Consider the following 21,336-nt stretch of genomic DNA (forward strand, 5'->3'; position numbering starts at 1 on the left):
TTCCTAATAATCTTTCCTTATACACCAGTATTATTTGGAACGTTCAACAGATTTTGACCTGAACATCAAGGAATTACTTCCTTCTTCACACAGCATGAATTGTGCGTTCCAGAGGCTGCAACGGATTCTATTTTTTACTTAAACAAACTCCAAAGCAACCGGAGCAGTGAAAGATCATGTCAGGTTCCATATTGGAATGTTCAGTATGTATCATCACCGAAGAGTTTGGATTTGGTTTAAATTATACCAAGAGCCATGAGGGAAAGCGTGTATTCGTCTGGTGGGTTTGCCTATTATAATAAACAATTTCCAGGAATGAAAATAACACTTCCAAGGTTTATAAGACCCGTTCATCTTCACTTAAGAAGACTTAGAAAGGTTCATTGTAAACTTAGGATTCGAACCAAGATGCTTTCCAACCTATGGGAAAATATCATGACTTTCATCCTTCCGACTAGTGCGACAAAGACTCCTTTCACAGCAAAAAGAAAGAATTTTGTTACGAATGTTTGAATCTTTCTTTTGTTTTTAATGATCATCATTAACAAATTCCTGATATGTACCCTCACGAGTATATATCAAAAGTACAGAATAATCATGATAGTATTACATGAAAAATTTGCACCATTACAAACTTCCGATCGACAATTTTCCTCCAAATTAATATGTTATCTGTCAACATTTCAATTTTATTAACTGATCAAATTTACACAATTTTTAATAGAGTCATTGAGGTAAAAATGTTCATCTACTGTCCTGAATATCTAATTTCCATATCTAAGTTATTATAAGCTTAGTTAGAAAGACCTGAGTTCGAATCTAGTATAGGAGACGAAGTATCTTTATAAGTGCTTTCCAAATGTTAATTTTGCTGACTTGGCTTGGCTGAATCTGACTTAAACAGTGCAATGTTTGATCTCTAGAGCAGAGATGCTGCTGGATTTTATCTATTAGCCTCTACCTGGTACTAATTAGGATATTAAAAACTTGGTAAATGTATAACCTAAATATCAGATTTTATTTCATTCCATCTAATCAGATGTATTGATCTGTAAAAAGTTTGAAGAAAACATTTTTGGTTCAACAGTCTGATTGATTTTATTATTTTATAAATTTTATTATTTCAGATATTGCAATTTCAATAAAATTCGCCCTGTATGAGAAGAGTACACATTAAACCTGATACGCTATAAGAATGAATGGCGTCCTTATATTCAGATCGCTATTACAAAATGCATATTTTTTTATTATTCTCGTTGATTTTTTTTTCCAAACTTGCCATTTATGTAGTTAGGATGCATTTGAGACAAAACAGCGACAAAAATAATCAACATTTATAGAAAGTACTTATCCCATAAGGACCTTTCAATATCCTTAGGGGTACGCGTACTACATTTTGGGAAACACTGGCTTATAATAATTATTATTATTATTTGACACCTCCAGGGAGTCCAAGGACTCATCGAGGGATGGCACCTGCCCTACAACTCCATCTCCACTATCCAATCACCAACTGATCGCAACGCCATCTACCGCCGAACACTGTGTATTTCCACAGTCAATCACAAACATCCATGATGCAGCCCTTTGGCTGGTGAGAGGATACGCTAACCACTCGGCCAACCTGGCCGAAAAAATTTACCGCCCATCCTTAGCCGAACGTGATTCGAACACGAAACCTTCCGATCTGGACTCAAACGCGCTACCATTGCGCCCCCGGCCCGTTCAATACAGACAAAGAAATTAAGGTTATGGCACAAGTGTGTTCTTTCTAAACACTGAAAGAAAATTTGCTTGGGTATCTAAATTCCTTGCCGGGAATTCATGTTTAATCACTCAGCGACAAAAGAGAATTTTAAATTTTCGTCTATAAAGAGAATAAATCACACGTTTAGCGTAAATAATTCTTATTATTTCATTCCTTCCTCTATGAAATAAACAAAAAGAAAGAGACCAAATGCAAGTGAAAATTATTTTATTCAGTGAAAAATTATTTTAATAACTCATCAATACAAAATACTTAATATTAGTTAACATTGAATTTTAATTAGCAGATGTACAATACATCGCTAGAATAATTCATTTTTTTTTTCATATCCCAAGCTAAAATTTTCAGAATAAAACTTGATAGTAGTGAAGATATCTCTGCCATTTTTTCAACTTCCTTTGTTAGTAAAGCAAAGAACATTCCCAAAATATTCTTAAAGTGAACTCAAGATTTCTTAACGATCTGTTTTCATTTTGCGAAAAAATCCTACAGTCGAGGTGATTTCGGTTTGAGGATTAACACGACACTGATTATACATGCTTTCACATGCTTCCTTAATTTCTTCATCATCATTTTGGAATTTATATTTATACTGATTATACGGCATTGGTAGCATAGTCTGCACGCAGGTTTTGTTGATGTCATCATGGTAAGCATTAGCGTATTTCACAAGCAAGTCTGAGAAGTATTCTATATCGGGGTTGTCATAGCTAAGGGTCGGAGCTCCGCGGTTTTCCAAAAGGAATACAACAGATCCCACTTTCATATAGCAGAAGATTGTCTGAAAAATGAATAAACATTTATACATCAAAGACTGTCATTGCACAGAGTTTACTACTTAATTGAATATTTCGTTCGTATTGGATAATTTTCCATTTTATACACCTGTTATAAAAACATTTCCAATATTCTCATGGAAATTGAAGTACTCTTCTGTATGTGCTCATGTTGGCTTCGTTTCAGATTAAGAGAGGTAAACCATTAAAGATTTTTGAAATCAAATATATATATATATATATATATATATATATACATACATACTGTTTGTGTATTATATTTTTGAGCTGTTGGGATTAAATATTTTAAGTCCGCTTTTCTGCGTAATATATTTTTTAATGCTTACTTATCGATTATCAGACTTTAGGAAAATGTAGTATACTATAAATGCATTATCTACCAATAATTGTCCGGACACCACTGTTATTTGAAGTTATGGAATATTCCAGGTTTGTTAATAACATAAAAATCGGTGTACAAATAGTAGGAAGCAGTATTTCGGCGTAGCAGTGGAATATAGATGGGTATGGCAACACGACGTAAACTCAATGAACTCCAAGAGAGAGGTGTCATGGTGGGCTGTCAAATTGGTGGCATGTCCATACCATTTGCCGCTCAACTGGAGCATCCAAAATCAATGGTTGGAAATGCGATTAATAAATGGAGACGTTCTAGTATCACTAGTGCAGGAAAACAACCAGGACGGCCTCCAAAAATGACTGAGAGGGACAGGAGGGTGGCACGCAAAAACCGACACAGACCATCCGTGATGAATTTTAGAGCACAGTGCCACATGATGAGCACTAATACCGTACGAAAAGAACTATATTTATTGGGTTTCCATGAACGTGCAGCAGCACACAAGCTGAATATCACAACAACGAATAAGGTAGCTTGTCTGGTCTGTGAACTGGACAATTGACCAGTGGAAAACGGTACTCTGGAGCGATGAATCAGGGTTCACCTCTTTCCAGTCTGATGGCAAGGTGTGGGTGTCAGCCTGGTGAACGCTTGTAACCACAGTATGTTGTGCTTACAGTAAAGTTTGTTGCTGGAGGCGTAATGGTATGGGATGCATTGAGCTGGTTTGCAGTGGGACCACTGGTTGTTGTCCGTGGTTCCATGTAGGCAGCCCAGTACCTTGATAATCTACTTCTGCCTACACTGTGGAGTTTTTATGGAATGGATCCGTGTTACTATCAAGAAGATAATACTTCATGGCCCAAAGCTGCAGCTGTTATGGAATGGAATGAAGAGATGTGTGTTAAACGACTGCCTTGATCTGCGCAAAGTTTTGAGGCCTGACCTCAATCCCTGGTATCAATTATAAATTGCTGGTGTCCGGACAATTATTGGTAGATAGTGCATGTAACTGTCTAATTAGTAAGATAAAATATATTTAGTAATGCTAAATTTATCTACTTGACAGGCTCACAATAGTGAGTACGGACAATGATGACCTCGATGAGCCCACCTGCATCGATTCTTGATATAGTTAATAAAACCAATGGAGTTTATATAAACACCCAATATTTATTCTTAGATTTTTACGTAGTGGCAGAATTAAAATTATTCAGGCCGGTGAGGATGACCATGGAAGATTTCTGGTACTCCATCTGATCTTTCAGAATACCTTCGGTTCTACAATTTCATCTTGTTAATTTTTAACGTGATTTTTAAAACTGCAGTCAGAGACTCCGGAGTCCAACGAAGTGAGATCTCACCAGACAGAAAACATGATACATGGTTTTCTATCTGGCGAGTACTACGTACAATTTTTAATAAAAATTGATTAATTTAATTACTAATGTCATACATTTTCGTTTACATTTTCAGATAAAAAAAAAATGATATTTACATGAAGATATTTGAATTAACAATGTCATTATTCAAATTAAACGTGAACTAGATGTTTGAAATTGTAGCGAGATGTCAAACCCGAGGTTCATTGTTGCAGTGTGTTGTATAAGTTCTGTAATAGCTTAATTCATGAATATGTGTTTTCTATGTGCTACCCATACTTGATTTTAGATGAGACCTTGGATTTTATTACACTAAGTAGGACATCGTATCACTTGCTCGTTTCTTTAAATCTTCGTACCTAACTACTGAATTCGATGTATGTATGAATGTCAGTAAAATACAGACTTAATAAAGGATGGTCTAATATATATAAATTAAGCAAAATATGGAAAAATAACAGCATTTCAAAAAACCTCAAACTAAAAGTCTATAAAACCATCATTATACCTAAGTAATCATACGGAGCTGGGATATGGAAACTCAATCAGAAAGAAATATAAAAAAATCAGACCATTCGACATGAAAAGTTTAAATAAAATAAGTAAAACTCACTGGTCAAAACACAAAACGAATGAGAAAGTCAAACACAAATCAAACTATACAGAAGATATCATAGATATGCATATACTTCTTAAAAGAACAATTTAGATAGTTCAGACACTTCCAGAGAATGTACCCTCAGCGATTACTAAACTATAGCCTTGAACGAAATCATTGGAGGTAAACCAAAATTAGAACTTGGTTACAGTCTTTGAAGGAAAGATCACAATTATCAAACCCCAGAGAGATCACAGACACGGCCAGAGATAAAGATAGATGGCAAATGTTTCTTCATAGGGGGACTCAACCCGTCAGTTGAGGGGTGATATAGAAAAAGAAATGACCAGGCGTGTACAAAAAAAAAAAGAATAATAAAGTAATAAATAACTTCCGTACTTTCGGCATTTGTTACGCTGTACAGACAGGTCGATCTGGAGAAATCCTCCAACAGGGTGTATGAACAACGGACACATAAATCAGCAATGGCATTTCACAAGACCAGAGAAAAACATCAAGTGAATTGGGAACTGACAAAACTGCTAAATATATAATTCAAAAATTATTTCCGTAGATTTAAAGAAGCGAGCGAAATGATACGATGTCCTGCTCAATGTAATAAAAACAAAGGTCGGATATGAAATCAGTTATGGACTAAAACACTTGCATATTAATGAATTAGGCAGCGACAGAACTTATACATCACTCTTCAACAATGAGTCACCCGTCTACCATCTCGCAACGAAATTCAGCATTTGTTTAACTGAACAATGACAGTTGTTAAATCACTCTGTTTTGTTATTATTCTATTTTTTAATCTGCAAATGTATGAAAGTAGTAATTAAATGAACATTTTTTTGCTAATAAACTGCATGTGCTACTGGCCACTCACAAAAACATGACATCGAGCTTAGACCACATGAATTCCTTTAATTGTTGACATCTCCATTATTTTCTGGCGAACTATCTTAAAAACTTACATTACGAAAATAATTTTATGTAGTGATGACAATTTTTGTAAAAATCCGATGAACGTATCAAAATTTGTAACGCATTTATATCGTCCAGTTTTTGAGTCGACGGGCCATAAATTGCATACCGTACTGTCTTTATAAAGTGTGTAGTATTGTAGTAGCCTACTCTCTGCGTATGGCATAGTGTTGTACTGTAGATATATAATTTTAGTTTGCCTAATTTTGTAAATAAAATGGTTCGACCACAGTCAAAATGAAACGACAGCCATCAAGGAACTCTCAAATACTTCTAATCGTTTTGTCAATTCAAATTTTGTAAGCATTCAAAATTTCAATAAAATCCCTTCAGCCAGAATTCTGAAATAATTTGAAGAAAAGAAATCGAATAGCCGTTTACACATCTAAAGAAATTCCATGCCTGATGTACATGTTAAAACTGCTCTAGGCTAGATTTTGAGATAACGAATGTTGTTCCTATGCTATAAAAGGGCATTTTTTGAAATAAATATTTTTTAAAATGAGTAAGCACGATTACAAAAATTGCTTACGATTCTCGTGTTTCAAATGAAGTGGGAAATGAAATAGAACGAAAGTTGATTATAAAAGTTATCTCTCTCTCAGTAACGAAGATAATAAATTAGGCAATAATAATAACAAAAACAGTTTGAATGGAATGTGAATTCCATTCAATATGAAATAAATATAAAAGACAACACTTACTTTTAGAGCTGGCACAAATTCCCCCTTCCATATGTGGCTGGAGAAACATTTCACTCCCAAAATCACATCCGCATCTTGAACACTTTTAGTGACGTCTTCAGACCATTTTGCAAGCAGGTCGCATTGGTAAAAATGGAGAATTGGTGCATTGGAGAGCTGTAAGTCATCCCGTATTACCTGAGTTAAAGAACGTTTAAAAGTATTTTCCCAAGCGCCCATCTTATCCACCCCAGTGATGTGAATTGCCTTCAGTTTGGCCAACTTATTATCAGATCCATTCAGTGCTTGTAAAAACCCAATCACATCGCACCCCGGACCTACTCCAAGGGAACAGATTTTTAATTCCTCTTTGGACTCAATATCTGCGAACCATTGCTGAAAAAGAATGCCTTTACTTGAATTCAAACGATCGGCTACTATAGTATACTGCACGGAACATAAATGAATGGTTGCGTAATATGCCATATAAGCACACCGACTTATGGCACTGTCGAATCCGTAATCATGGATAACATCTTGTTGTAAATGTGCGGGATTATAACTACTTTTGATTAATGCCAATTCCTCGCCAATTCTATTTCGTTCTTCGGTAATATTCTCTTCCCTAAGTTCGGTCTCTATTAGGCCACTCAAAGTCGACACTGCTTTCGTTACCATCGGAGCACCCAGATCAAACACCGGCGTGTAAGTGTCTATTCTGTCTTCATCCGCCATAATAAAAACAGAAATTCTCAAGCCTTACTTGAATATCACCCACAGGAACAGTTGTGATACTTTGTATCAGAACACGGAGATACTTTGTATCAAAACACGGAGATACTTTGTATCAAAACACGGAGATACTTTGTATCAAAAACAGGTTGAAGCTACTTGAACAACTTTCTTTCCGTTACTCTTCTATCCGATGCACTGACTGTCAATGAACTTCTACCTTCGGTGACGAGCAGCTTTACTAGTTATACAAGTCCGTCTACCTTCGGTGCTGAGCAGCTGTACTATAAGTCAGACGTATCTTAAAAACGTCCGACTGGCGTCGTCCACCTACACTGGTGTATCAAACACCAGTGTAGGTGTATCCCAGACAAGTTATTCGTTGTTTTCATTTGTGTTCTTGAGGTCGTATGTTTTGTCCGTCACTTCCTTTTTCATTACTTCGCTGTTTTTCTCACTCGTCTGAAGTCATCAGTTTGGTTGAGTATTAAATCAGATTATAAGGATTTCGTGTTAATTAAAAAAAAAAAAATAGAAACATGATGTGAAGACTCTTCCTAATCAACTTAGCGACATTTTGCCATAATAATATTCACAACCATCAGTTTCTTTTTTTTTTAATCTCCCACGGAATAAATATTTGCAAACGATAAGTATAAAATTCATAAAAAGAATTCTTCTTTATCAGCAGAATACACAACTAGAGTTAAGAAATAAGCAGAAACTGTAAACATTCGGCTTCAGCAGTAGCATCGAGGATACTACTGAAGATGCTTTCGCACTGTATTAGGATACTGTTCCTAATAAAGTGGTCCTGAGAGTAGATTACAGTATTTATGTTTGCTGGGTTAGTCGAGTCATAAATAAAATAGGAAATATACTTGGTTGGAAGTAGACTCGTTTTGATACAGGAGAGTTATTACTGTACACGTTTTTATAATTTAAAAAATCTGTGTCAACATCGTGATACAATTTTGATTTTATTTTATTGATTTGTATATTTTGTATATGTATAGCCAACAGCGGAGTTGGAAAACATGGATGCACCACTGATATTCTTATTTATTATAAAAATAAAATTTAAAAAGTGAAAGAAGTGTTCTTAGTAAAAATTGTAGTAAAGAATATTAATAAAGTAAAAATATGCTAAAAACAATATGTATTGCTCAATATCTCATCCTAGAATTACAATTCTTATTCTCCACTGACCGGCATGCTTATGAGGTGAATTCCCTCTATTTGTAATTCCAGTGCTATTGAGAAGAAAATTATTTTTGGCTTGTCGACTTTTTTTTTAAAGATAAATTTTTAGAAAGTATGGTACACTTAATTTTGTTTTCCATTTAAAAAACCCAATCACCCACATTTTAAACGCACAAAGAAAATTAAGCAAGAAATTAGAACTTAGGACGCTAATGAGTTGGATAGTGCTGCCCTCTCTGTGTCACAATGTGAACTGCACCTCAATGCCAAATTACTCGAAAGCTGTATTATTATTATTGTTGTTGTCGTTGTTGTCATTATTATTATTATTATTATTATTATTATATAATGTTATGAAGATAATTAAATGTTTAAATAATTTTAATTATTTAATATAATTAATTATATATCACCATCGTCAATTCTTGGTATATATATATATATATACCCTGAAAGAGGTGTACAAACTACTATGACGTGTTAATTTATTACGTTTTTTATTTTTTATGTTTATGTAGATCCCACCCACGAAAGATTTTGTTAAACGTGTAAAACATTCGCCGTGTGAGTGGGGCATTTTATTTTATTTTATTAATGTTATACTTTTATTTAATTTTTACATAGTCCAGAATCCTGGAACATTTTTAAGTTTTCAGGCTTCCAATAAGCGGGGCTACGAAATTAATCTCTTCATTAAAACATTCACAAACGTCCATACCCACGAAGGGATTCGAACCCTGAAGCAATGTGAACTGCACTAGCCTGTGATAACTTCCTGACATTCCATGTCAAGAAGTCTAATACATAGCTAATCCTATGTACTCGTACATTTATTTTTTCAAATTAATCTGTCAAGACTAACTCCGCCTGTAGTATTCGATGGATGGATTAAGTAGCTCATCGATATTGTTGCCGGTCCCAAGGCCGGATAAAGGAGGAGGGTTTGGCAATGGGCTAACAACCCATTCCTAGAAAAAAATACTTTGTTGAGAAGGCTAAACAATATGAACCAGGACTGACTCTACGGAAATGACGTATGCAAAGGAAAAGGTTAACGAGAAATATAAAATTCAGAACATGGAACATCAACACGTTATTACAGGCTGGTAAAATGCAAAATGTAGCAGAAGAATTACTGAAGTATGGTATGGATATCATAGCCATACAGGAAATAAGATGGAAAAGACAAGGGGTAGTTAATGAAAAAAGATTATAAGTTATACTTTAGTCGTCCTATAAAACAAGGAGAACATGGAGTTGATTTTATTATAACCAAAAAAGTCTACAAATCAGTATTAGGATTCACACCAAGAAATGAGAGAATGTGTAAAATATGCATTAAAGGTAAAATTCGTAACATTCCATGTATAAATATTTATGCTCCGATTGAAAATATTATTGAACAATTTATGATGATTTACAAAAAGGATGTGAAGGCATACCAAAAATGATGCTATGATTGTATTAGGAGATTTTAATGCTAAATTAGGGAAGGAAGATATGTATAAAGAGGTGTTTGGAAGATATAGCCCACATGAATAAACTAGTGATAATGGTAATAGAGTTGCTCAGTTTACAACAACTAATAAATTAAGAGTAATGAGTACAAATTTTCTACATAAAAAGATATATTTAGGAACATGGATTATTCCAGCTACTAATGTGTGTGTGTAATCAGATAGATACTGTTTTCATTTCTAAAAGATAGGAAACATCGATTATTGATGTAAGAGCATTTAGAGGTGTAAACTGCAACTCTGCCCACATGTTGGTTGGTGCAAAATTGAGACAAAGCATATCAGTAATAAATAGAGGAAAAGCAGAAAGAATTGAGAAATGGAATACTGAAGCTATTACAAATAAAGGGACTATTAAATTATACAAAGAAAAAAAAAAGAAGACACTGAAGAATTTGAGATTCGAAATAATATAGAAGATAAATGGAAGATAATCAAAATAACAATTATAAATGCAGCGGAAGAAATAACAAGGAAGCATAAAAGTATCAAAAAGGAATGGTTCCATGATGAATGCAGGAAAGCAATAGAAATGACTAATAGAGAAAAATAGAAAGAAAAGAAAAAGGAAGAAAATAAAATATGCGATCAAAAGAAAAAAAAAGATGAAGAGGAAAATAGAGTTAATAGGTGCATATAATAAAAACAAAGAAATAAGAAAACATTATAAAGAAATTAATTCCCTAGTACAAAATTTTAAACCTCAAATAATAAGATACAGGAATACAGAAGGGGAAAATAATAACTGAAAACGAAGAAGTAATGAAGAAATGGAAAGAGTATTTTGAAGAATTGTTATGAGAAGAAGAAATTAACGATGATGAAGATAAAGGTAGGAATTGGAATGAATTTGGAATAAATGAAGAAAAAGGCAAAAGAACCAACTGATGAAGAAGTAGTTAAAATTATAAAACAGATAATAAAACTGTAAAGCGCTTGGTATAGATGGAATAACAGGGGAGCTCATCAAGAATGCTGAAAACCATTATGGAGAAAAATCTGGCAATTAATAATTGAAATAAGGAATGAAGAAAATCACCAGACGAATCGAAAATAGGGAAAATAGGAGTGATTCAACCAATATATAAAAAAGAGATAAACTGAATTGTAGTAGTTATAGAGGAATCACATTGCTAAATGTAACATATAAAATTTTATCAAGTTTAATAAATAGCAGATTAGAACCATATACCGAAGAACTTTTAAGGAGATTACCAAAGTTTTGGTAATCCGGTTTCAGAACAACGAGATCTACCACTGATAATATATTTATGTAAAGGAATATACATGAAAAATGTATGGAATATAATATAGAATTATATAATTTATATACTGATTTTAAACAGGCTTTTCATAAAATAAATAAACAAAAAAAGTTTATTATCTTAATAGATTGGGAATCCCACAAAAATTGGTCTAAGGCAAGGGTTAACATACGAGGTGAGTTAACTGAAGCATTGGCTGCAAGTTTGTTTAATTTGACACTTGAATATATAAGAAAACTCGATATAAAAGACTATATTAATAATAGCTCTGTACTGATTTGTGTATATGCAGATGATATTGCAAAAATAATAGTATCAAAAAAGATTTATAATGTAAGTTTGAAGAATTAGATTTAAATGCAAGAGAAGTTCGTTTACAAATTAATGAAAAAAAACAACAACGAAAGATGAGATTAGTTGTGCATCCTTATAAGGACTGGCTTAAAGGGGCGAAGCAAGAATGCTTTTCATCTTCCCCGTTATCTGTTGAGGACAGTGTAGGGATATGGTGTTATTGAGCGATTAAAGCTCTGATCATGGCAGGAGGGTAACAGCAATAGCCATGCCTCAGTTAAAACTTCATTGGCTACAGCATTGCCATCCATTACCCTCCAAGGGTATTAATAACCGCATCGATTTCGTAAAATTGAAGGCTAGATATGTCATGTGGGAAATAAAGTGGTGTTAGACGATATATTTATTCTATTTTTGAATAACACGTACCATTTAAATCGCATTTTTTTCACGTTCTGTTATTCTAACATACATTATCATTTAGATATTTGAAATATAAGTGAAAACATACGATATGTAGAAAAAATTGATCGAAATCAGACAAGAAAATAAAAGATAAAAGGATATTAAATAATTTCTAATCAAGCATGCGTAATTTTCAAATGCAGTTAACATTGTGAAAAAGAGAGGGCAGCACTATGCAATAATCAATTACCACGCATACACTGTAGCTAAGTTTAAAAGCTTTAAACGTTAAAAAAATATTAATATTTCTGAGACAAGAACAAAACAAAAATTCTTGGGAACTTCAGATCAAATATATCTTTAAAAATAAAATCCTCACAAATTTTCTGAAATTCTTTCTTGATCACCACCAATTATGAAAGAAATATTTTAAAAGATATTTGAATATATATATATTCAAAGTGAGTGAAAACTGTCATACTTAATAATATCAAGATCTGAAGATATTCAGAAGCGTTCAGTAAATCTTACGTATGAATATTTTGTCGTAATTAGGAATGTTAGAAATAATCATTGTTAGAAATAACGGTTTCTCAGATGTGATGAGATCTTTGCAATTAATATAGAAAAGAAAAGTGTGCTCGTGTATTTGTGTGTCTGTCCGTGTAGATGATATATAACATGCGATGTGTACTAAATATCTGAGACGATAAAGTTCAGCTAAACTAATCAATTCTAGATGGCGTTGTGTGTACCTGGAAAATTAAGTTGCAGGAGACGGTTAGATACGTGTAGTGGAGAAGAGTAAAGTGCCCTCCGGTGATGAGTCCTTGAAAGTATTACGCAATAATTGTAATAATTAATATGACTATTTCACCGGGAAAATGTACGAAAACAACATGTTTTATGCCCATAAACAATGACAGTCTCTCTCTCTCTCTCTCTTTCAACTCACTTTAAACAACCAATGATTGTCCATTTCCAATTTATTCTGAAATTACCTCGTAGAATTTTAAGCAAACACTAACAAAACTCAACAGTTTGTTAACAAAAAAAAAAAAAAATATTGGAATGAAAATATCAACTGATTAAACAAAAATCAGAACTTTTAAAAGGCTGTCTCCAGTCAGTAGTAAAATCGATATTGGAAAAAAAAATTAGAACAAATTAACCGCTTCAAATACCTTGGATGTGCTATACCATAAGAAGCAGGGATTGCTATAAAAATTTCAAACGTCCTAAAGATAACAGGGATGATCGATAATAACATATAAGAATAAGAGTTTATAAAGTTTTGGCAAGACCTTTTCTACTGTACGGAAGTGAATTATGAAACATAAAAATTGCAGGAAAAAAAAAAAAAAAAAAAAGAGTGAAACCGGAGAAATAAAATTCCTATAAAACAGCAGGTTATATTATCTGGGACAGAAAAAATCGTAGAAATTCGTAAAGACTAAAAATAGAACCAGAACTGGACAAAAATATACGAAGATCGAAAGAAGTGGATTGAAAATATTGAAAGAATGGACAGTTGAACACTATTCAAAAAAAAAAAAAAAAAAAAAAAAAGATACTTCGATGCTAACGAGTTGGAGGACGTAAAAGAAAGGGAAAACCAAGTAAACAGAATAACAACAGAACACTGGCCCTAAATCCCTGAAAGGATGATATTATATCGGAAGCAACTCGTTATCTCACTATGGTCCACATTCAAAAATTTCGTGTAAATTATTTTTTAATTGTTAAAAGGAACGTTTTGTAGTGCCCTTATAGTGCAGACACGAGAAGAAACAACAATTACTCTTTGCATGGAAAGAGACCTGAGGTTCTCAAAAGGCTGAAAAGCTCACGTTCATTTGAATAACCCACATAGAAGACTTTTCAACTAAAGGTGGCAAACTGGCTGGAAAACCAAACATAGTTAGCATCGTAACCTTAACTATTTTGGATGTCATTTCAATTAATCCGAACAAAGGGATTGATTATTACATTTTATAGAAGAGGTGGAACTCGTATGGGCAGTATAGTGACTCGTGTGGTTTTTGTTATAATTAGCTGCTGACAGACATAAACGGATTTAAATAATGCCAGAAGAAAATGCGATTTTGAGAATACAGTGAATATAGGCTTATAATGAATTAAAACAGTTTGGGGACTTAATTTAACTTATTTTTACCAGAACAATAGTTGAAATGCAGGCGCATAAAACTGAGTAAAAATGCTCCAATAATATTTGTTTAAAAAAAATACATTAGGCATCAACGGACATCTTACATGTGAGGCAGATCAAAGACTCTGGAGGATGTGTATTAAGGAGGGATGCGGATATAAGAAACAGATGGAAAACATACTTTGAAGGGCTTATGAATGAAGAAAATGTGAGGACTCACAGAGAAGATGGGCAGCCCTTATGAGGGGATGGTGCAGAACATTAGTAGAGTGGAAGTGGAGGCCATAAAGAGGATGAGGAATGGAAAATCGGTGGGCCCCGAGAGGATTCCAGTGGAGGCATGGAAGGTATTGGGGGAAGAGGGAATTGACCTGCTGTGGGACCTGTTCAAAAAAGTTTGTCAACAGGATAATATACCCGACGAATGGAGGGAAAGTACTCTTGTCCCCCATCTACAAGGATAAAGGGGATGCACAAGACTAAGAATTACAGAGGAATAAAGTTGATGTCCCACACAATGAAAATCCTAGAAAGCGTACTTGATGGAAGACTGAGGAAGGAGGTGGAGATTGCAAAGGGGCAATTTGGCTTCATGCCTGGTCGATCGACGACAGATGCTATCTTTGGGTTACGGCAGATGACGGAAACGATTCGAGAGAAACAACGGGAGCTACATCTGGTGTTTATTGATCTGGAGAAAGCGTATGATAGAGTGCTAAGGCAAAAAGTTCTGAAGTTGTCTGAGGGAGAAGATATCGGAGAAATATGTCAGACTGGTGCTGGAGATGTACAGAAATGTGAAGACAAGAGTTCGGACCTGCCTGGGAGAAAGTTTTCAAGTGACAGTTGGCTTGCATCAAGGGTCAGCATTAAGTCCATTCCTGTTTAATATTGTGATGGAGGTGGTGATGGAAGAAGTGAGAGAAACGACGCACGTTGGACTATGTCGTATGCAGATGACATCGTGCTATGTGCAGAATCAAGAGAAGAAATGGCAGCTAAACTGGAGAGTACTGGAAGAGAGAGGTATGAGGCTGAGCAGAAGCAAGACAGAGTATATGTGTTGCGAAGTGGATGGCAGCCAGGAGACAGATCTGGAGCTGGAAGGAAATATCATCAGGAAGGCGAGGGACTTTAGATACTTAGGTTCAACAGTGGAAGAGGATGGAGACGCTGAGAAGGAAGTGAGATGCATGATACAAGCTACAAGCGGGATGGAGGAATTGGAGAAAGTGAGAGATGGCTGGAGTGCTATGCGATAAGAAGATGCCGATCAATCTAAAAGGCAAAATCTACAAGACCGTAGCAACCAGCTATGACGTATGCTATGGAAACTGTGTTCCTGAGAAAAAATAACATCAGCTGGATGGAGGTAGCGGAGATGAGAATGCTTAGGTGGTTGTGCGGTGTGACCAGAAAGGATCTTCTGAGAAATGACTATATAAGAGGGAACGGCGGTGAAAGTTACGAACTTAGGAGTAAAGATACAGGAGGCAAGATTGAGATGGTTTGGGCATGTGATGTGGAGGGAGGACGAATATGTGGAAAGAAATGTCATGCAAATGGATGTGCAAGGGAGGAGGAAGTGCGGGCGGCCAAAGAAGAGATGGAAGAAGCTGGTCGAGGAAGACTTGAGGATGAAGAACTTGGATGTGGTTACATCCCAAGACAGGATAACGTGGAAGAGACTTAATACAAACAGCTACCCCACTTAAGTGGGACAAGCTGCAGAAGAAGAAGAAGAAGAAGAAATAATTTGTTTGAAAAGTTAAATATTATTTGTTTGGAGAGTTCTGAAATGTGTTACGTGACAATAAAAATGTCACGTAACACATTTCACAATTCCAAATCGTAAATTTATTTCTTGCATTTATTTTGCTAGTAGAATTAAAAAAGAACCAGTATAATCTAGAAATGGATCTTAATTTTTGTTATTTTCTTTTTTTAAAATCAACGTACATTTAATGTGACTACCGACAACTTTGACAAGAATTTAATCAACAAATTTTGAATTCAAGTATTAACTCTCAGACACAACTCCGATTAAAGATTGAGTAACTGAAAGCTGATTTTCTTAGTCGATTTCTTAGAAGATCATATGATTGAAAAAATTTCCTCGCTTCGTGGAGAAAAGAAAGAATCGTCTGCAATTTAGAGCAAATAAAAAAAGCTGATTGATGTGTGATGTTTCTTTAATCTGAATACTGAACATGATGAAATTTAAGTAAATAAAGAAATTAAGAACTTACGGCTCACCCGTTTCGAGTTGTTCAGTCGTCTTCGGAGAGACAGAAAAGAAAGAGAGAGAGGAGGAGGAGAGAAAAGTGGGGGAGCATAACGAGCATACTTCTTATGTAGACGCTAACAAAATATGTGGACATTTTTGTGTGCGTCTGCACATGCGTATTAACTAACAAATTACGATAATTTCTTTATGCATCTCCCATTTATGATGGTCTGTTGCCTTTTACAGGGACAAGATATTTCGAACGATTTTTAGCCAACTAATGAAAAAAAGATTCCCCATTTCTATGTTCAGTGCTTTTTACAAATTGAATCGTTCGAATTATCGTTCACGTGCTTGAAATTTTCCAACATGGAATAATTTCCATGCTGGAAATCCCGTGTCGATGTGCATCCAAGCAGGGAAGCGGCGAAAAGCAAGGGATAAAAAATGAAAGAAACTTTAACCCCGCTCTCCGTGTAGGCGTAAAGCGCGCGTCATATAGTTTCTTAAGAATATTTTCTGTAAACAGGGTTGGAAATGACTGTATTAGACGACATCAATACTGATAGAGTCTGTCTGAAAAGGAGACTCTCCTGTTGGCATTGTGCCAAGAGCAAAAGTTACAACAGAAAGAACGTATCAAATTTTCATGCAGCAACTATGGATGAATATTAAATCTAAAAGTGTGTATTTTGTCTATAAATTTGGGAACAGGTTTTTTTTTTTTTTTTGGATTACTGAACAGTGCTATTTTGTGCCTACAATAATATTTTAATTAGTACTGAGTAAATTTTAACATCATCATCACTATCATGAGATGCTTTACTTAAAAAAGTTTTGATCAGGATTCAGTTAGTGCAAATTTAGTATCATTAAAAAAATCACATGAAAATAATTACATGAATGATGAGTAGAACTTTCGCTGTAAAAAAAAATAATAATGAGAAGAAGAAGAAGATCATTGGTCAGATTATTAACCGTAAATCTATTAATATCTGAATATTAATCGTTGATCAGATTACTAGTAATTGATTATGTGATTATAAATATCACTGTTATTGTGCAAAAATTGGAAATAATTTCTCCTATTTTCTTCCTGTTATTTTTGGTTCTTTTTACGATGGTTTCAAAAATAAGTAAAAATTAAATATACCTTCTAATACATTTTATTCTCCGAATGAAATAAAAAGGGACTCTTTTAGTCTTATCTGTTTAGGAAAATGACAGACGACCAAACACTCTTCGATATCAGGGCAAACCGAGTGCATTTCTACTGGAGTACTGCACGAGATGTTATGAAACAGCACACAACTACCGCTATCTCGTATTCCTAATCCTAACCAGCAATATTATTAATATGTACACTAGTGTCCAAACCCTAAGGAAGAACACCATTTCTGAAGATTACAACTGCAAATTCAGACGAATCAGCTTTCAGCTTGTGGCAATTTGTATAACTAACGATTACGAGTAGAAAGCAGATACACATTCAAATTTTCGAATAACGCGCGAAGGGATCACGTGATAGCACTCACAGGATAAATGGCAAAAGGTTGCCTTAAGCGAGTTGTGTTTGAAGGAAGCTCTTTGAAGGAATAAATTTGTATTACAAACGTGTGGATGTCTTGTAATTTCAAAGACATCACAGATGATTTCACGCAGGGAAGAATTATTGAAAAGCTTGAAGAAGGCCGCAGAATTACTGATACTGCCAGAGAGTTTGGAATCTCACATAGTGTTGTATTCTGGCTCTGGGCGGCATTTCAAAACCAATGAAATGGGTTCCCGACGTTTGCTAAGTGGACGCCCTCGCTCTGCTACGGAGCATGAAGACAGATCCTTAGTAATAACAGCAAAAAGTAATTAACGCACCACGGCAGGTCAGCTCGCAAGTCGGCTCCATTCACGGATATCTAGACAAACTGTGGCAACACATCTGCGATAAGTAGGCATAAAGGCCTGAAGGTCTGTAGTGTGCATCCCTTTATCCACAGCTCACCGTAGAGCACGTTTTCAGTGGTGTAGTATCCACATTTATTTAATTTTATAGTATATAACATTAAAATATAGGTCATTATAAAAGACCTTTCCACATATGTCACTCTCTTTTCTCAGAAATCAAGACTGACCCTTCCACCAGCCCCATCCATCTCCAGCCGGGAAGTGAAAGAGACCAGATCCACTCACCTCATAGCGGGCAACAAAAAACAACTGATTTTTGTTGCCTGACATTAATGCATTGCGTAATTATTCTCCTTTCGATCTAGATATGCTTTCTAACATTCTACGAGAAGTGGATGGGTGTTGATTTATGTTATTGTTGGCCAACTGTGGCTACTGCATTCGATTCTGCATTTTATAGGAGTGCAGAAAAGAGTTATGCCTGAAACAGAAGCCTTTTTTTTCTCTAAGAGGTTATTAAGTTTATCACGGTGGATTTGGCGATGTGGAAAATATTATGTAGTTATTAAGGATACTTATATACGCTATTGACTGCTCCTATAAAGCAATCAAACATTGAATCATAAAAATTGGACAAGAAGGCTAATGTACTCTACAGATGAGAGTTGTTTTAGTCTTTACTCCGATCCTAGATGACACTTGATCTGGTGTGAAAGTGGTGCTGCGTATCATTGAATTTTCTTGAAAGGGTGCGGCGTGCTGGGGTCATGATGTGGCGAGGCTTTATGCTTAATGAACGCACAGAATTACAAAAAGCTGGAAAAAGGACTATGACTGGTGAACGATATTTCAACGAAGTTATTCAACATCATGTTCGATTGGTGCTGTAAGCAAAGAATTCATGTTTATGGATGGCAATGCCAACCCACATCGTACACGAATACTTGAGGATATTAATCGAATCAAGTGGCCAGAAGGCTCCCCAGATCTCAACCCCTTCGAACACGTTTGGGACACAATAGGAGAGACGCATTGCTGCTCGAAATTCCTCTCCAGAAAACAAACAAGGTCTTATCCTTCCTCTGAAGGAGGAGGAGGAGGAGTGGGTCAGTTTGCCTTGAGAACTCCTGAATCATTTCGTTGTAAGCATGGTAAGACGTTATGAGAACAGCATCGCAGTTCCGGGTGGACATATTCCATAATGAAATGTCTCTCGGCATAGTTTTATGTAAGTACTTGCATTAATCCTTAACTACGTCTTTTAGGAAATTTTTAACTTTTACCGAAAGCGTAATTCATTCTAATTTGCATGAAAGTTATAATACATTTTTTGTGTAATACAATTTACTAGTAAGCTGACAATAAATTTCCGTCCACATTTAGCTGTAGCCATGAAAATGTTTTCATGTAAAGGTAAAACTTGTACTCTGTCCTTAGCTTTTTGGATACTAGTATAAATTGCTTGCGTTCTGCGATCATTTTTAGAAGTTCTTCGAGGAAGTAAAATGCTGCTTGCTGCGTAAAAGACCCTACAAAAGAAAACGTTCCTTTATTCAGAGACTTGAGCCTCGGTAGCTAAGTCAGTATAGACGAAGCCCTTTGGTCCGAAAGACCTGGGTTCGAATAAAGGGTCTCTTTCGACTAAAGATGAGTGAATCGGTCTCATACGGAGGATGAGGGTTTTTTCCCGGTAACTTGGTTTTTTTTTATCCCTGAAAACAGATGGTGCCGTGAATACAAACAACTACTGTCATAAATTCTTACGGTACGGCAAGGAAAGCAATGGGAAACCACCTTGCTTCATAATCATCTCCCCAGTATAGAAAGTAGCACATTGCTACTCTACCAACCATAAGATTGAAGGGAAAATACACACATTCAGAGACTATACTGAAATTTGTAAGTCATTCTTTGCCGATGTAGCATCATCGAAGTTGGCATGTGGTTACGCAGGTCTCCAAGTGAAAACGAAAATATTCATCCGTTTAAGTATATAAGCTAACTGAAGATGGAGGTAACTCGGGATCTAGAACAAATATATATATTTTTCTTTTCTTTCCTATTCTCGATGTAACAGCGTAAATCTGTCCAAAGCAACCAAATTCTCAAATTCATTCTAGCAATTATGTTTTTCATTATCACTGAAAAAAGAAAAAAAAGAAAGAAAGAAAGAAAGAAATTCCCATAAGCTGCATTGGAAAGAAATGAATGAAAAGTGGGAATCTCTAAAGAGAGAAATAAATAGAGCTGAAAAAAAAAAACGTTGGAAAGAATAAAATATACAATATAAGTGATGGATCACCAGAGAAATATCACCACTAGTGACAAAAAGAAGAAGCACAAAATGGAAAAAAAAAAGGAATATAGAAAATATAGAAACAGGATGAACAGAGAAGCTAAAGAAAAATAGATTGAACAAACGTGCAAGGCAGTCGATATAAATATATGTAGAAGTCACACTGAAGGGGCATATAACGATATACAGAAACAGTTCAGAGAAAAGATAAAGACACTGAGTACGATGAAGAGTAAGAATGGAAAAGTGCTAACTGAAGATGATGAAATAACGCAAAGATTGGTGCAATACACTGAATAACTTTACAGAGGAGAGAAAATAGATAAATGGCACTTCTAAGAAGATAAGAAAGGACCACTTCTTTTAGAGTCAGAATTTGATAAGGCTCTTGAAGAACTGAAACAGTCTTCAAGAGCACCAGGAATTGACCAAATCCTAGGAGAAATATTACAAGCGACGAAACAAAATGTGAACTATATACAAATAAAATTTTCAGTCGTATATATATAACTGGAGAAATCCCAACAGATTTTAAGAAAAGCATTTATGTTAGCAATTCCAAAAGAAAAAAAAAAAGCTAGAGCACAAGTATGCGAAGATACGGAATGTTAACCTCTTACCCCACATTCTTAAAATCCTAACTAGAATTATCTATTGCCGTATTGAAAGAAAAATATAAGGTCATTTTCCTGATGATCAATTTGGCTTCAGAAGGAATAGAAGAACAAGAGAAGCTATTAACCATACTCATAGCATTCATCGATATA

The 21,336-nt window shown here is 34.9% G+C and overlaps 1 protein-coding gene across 3 annotated transcripts; it reads right to left on the reverse strand.

The window, feature by feature from the left end:
* Positions 1 to 1,958: 1,958 nt before the first annotated feature.
* LOC150105869 (uncharacterized) lies at positions 1,959 to 16,560 on the reverse strand. 3 transcript variants are annotated; one of them, XM_090394377.1, is made up of 2 exons: positions 6,580 to 7,542; positions 1,959 to 2,549 (listed from the first exon to the last, which is right to left on the reverse strand). In XM_090394377.1, the coding sequence occupies exons 1-2, from the start codon at positions 7,291 to 7,293 to the stop codon at positions 2,223 to 2,225; spliced, it is 1,041 nt and encodes a 346-aa protein (XP_090250503.1). In that variant the 5' UTR covers positions 7,294 to 7,542; the 3' UTR covers positions 1,959 to 2,222. The 3 variants fall into 3 exon arrangements, 1 of the variants encoding a protein (XP_090250503.1); XR_016548458.1 differs by lacking the exon at positions 6,580 to 7,542 and adding an exon at positions 16,401 to 16,560 and having other exon boundaries at positions 2,410 to 2,549; XR_016548457.1 differs by lacking the exon at positions 6,580 to 7,542 and adding an exon at positions 16,394 to 16,560 and having other exon boundaries at positions 2,412 to 2,549.
* Positions 16,561 to 21,336: the final 4,776 nt, after the last annotated feature.

Source organism: Typopeltis vanoorti, chromosome 6, assembly GCF_054136105.1.
Source record: "Typopeltis vanoorti isolate ZY-2024b chromosome 6, IOZ_Tvanoo_1.0, whole genome shotgun sequence".
NCBI lineage: Eukaryota > Metazoa > Arthropoda > Arachnida > Uropygi > Thelyphonidae > Typopeltis > Typopeltis vanoorti.

What these genes read in the sequence shown, in the direction of transcription:
- LOC150105869 (XM_090394377.1), bottom strand. Translation starts at nt 7,293, where the DNA reads ATGGCGGATGAAGACAGAATAGACACTTACACGCCGGTGTTTGATCTG. An exon ending in AATTTGTGCCAGCTCTAAAA is followed by an intron (nt 2,550 to 6,579) that starts GTAAGTGTTGTC and finishes TTCATTTTTCAG; the next exon opens with ACAATCTTCTGCTATATGAA.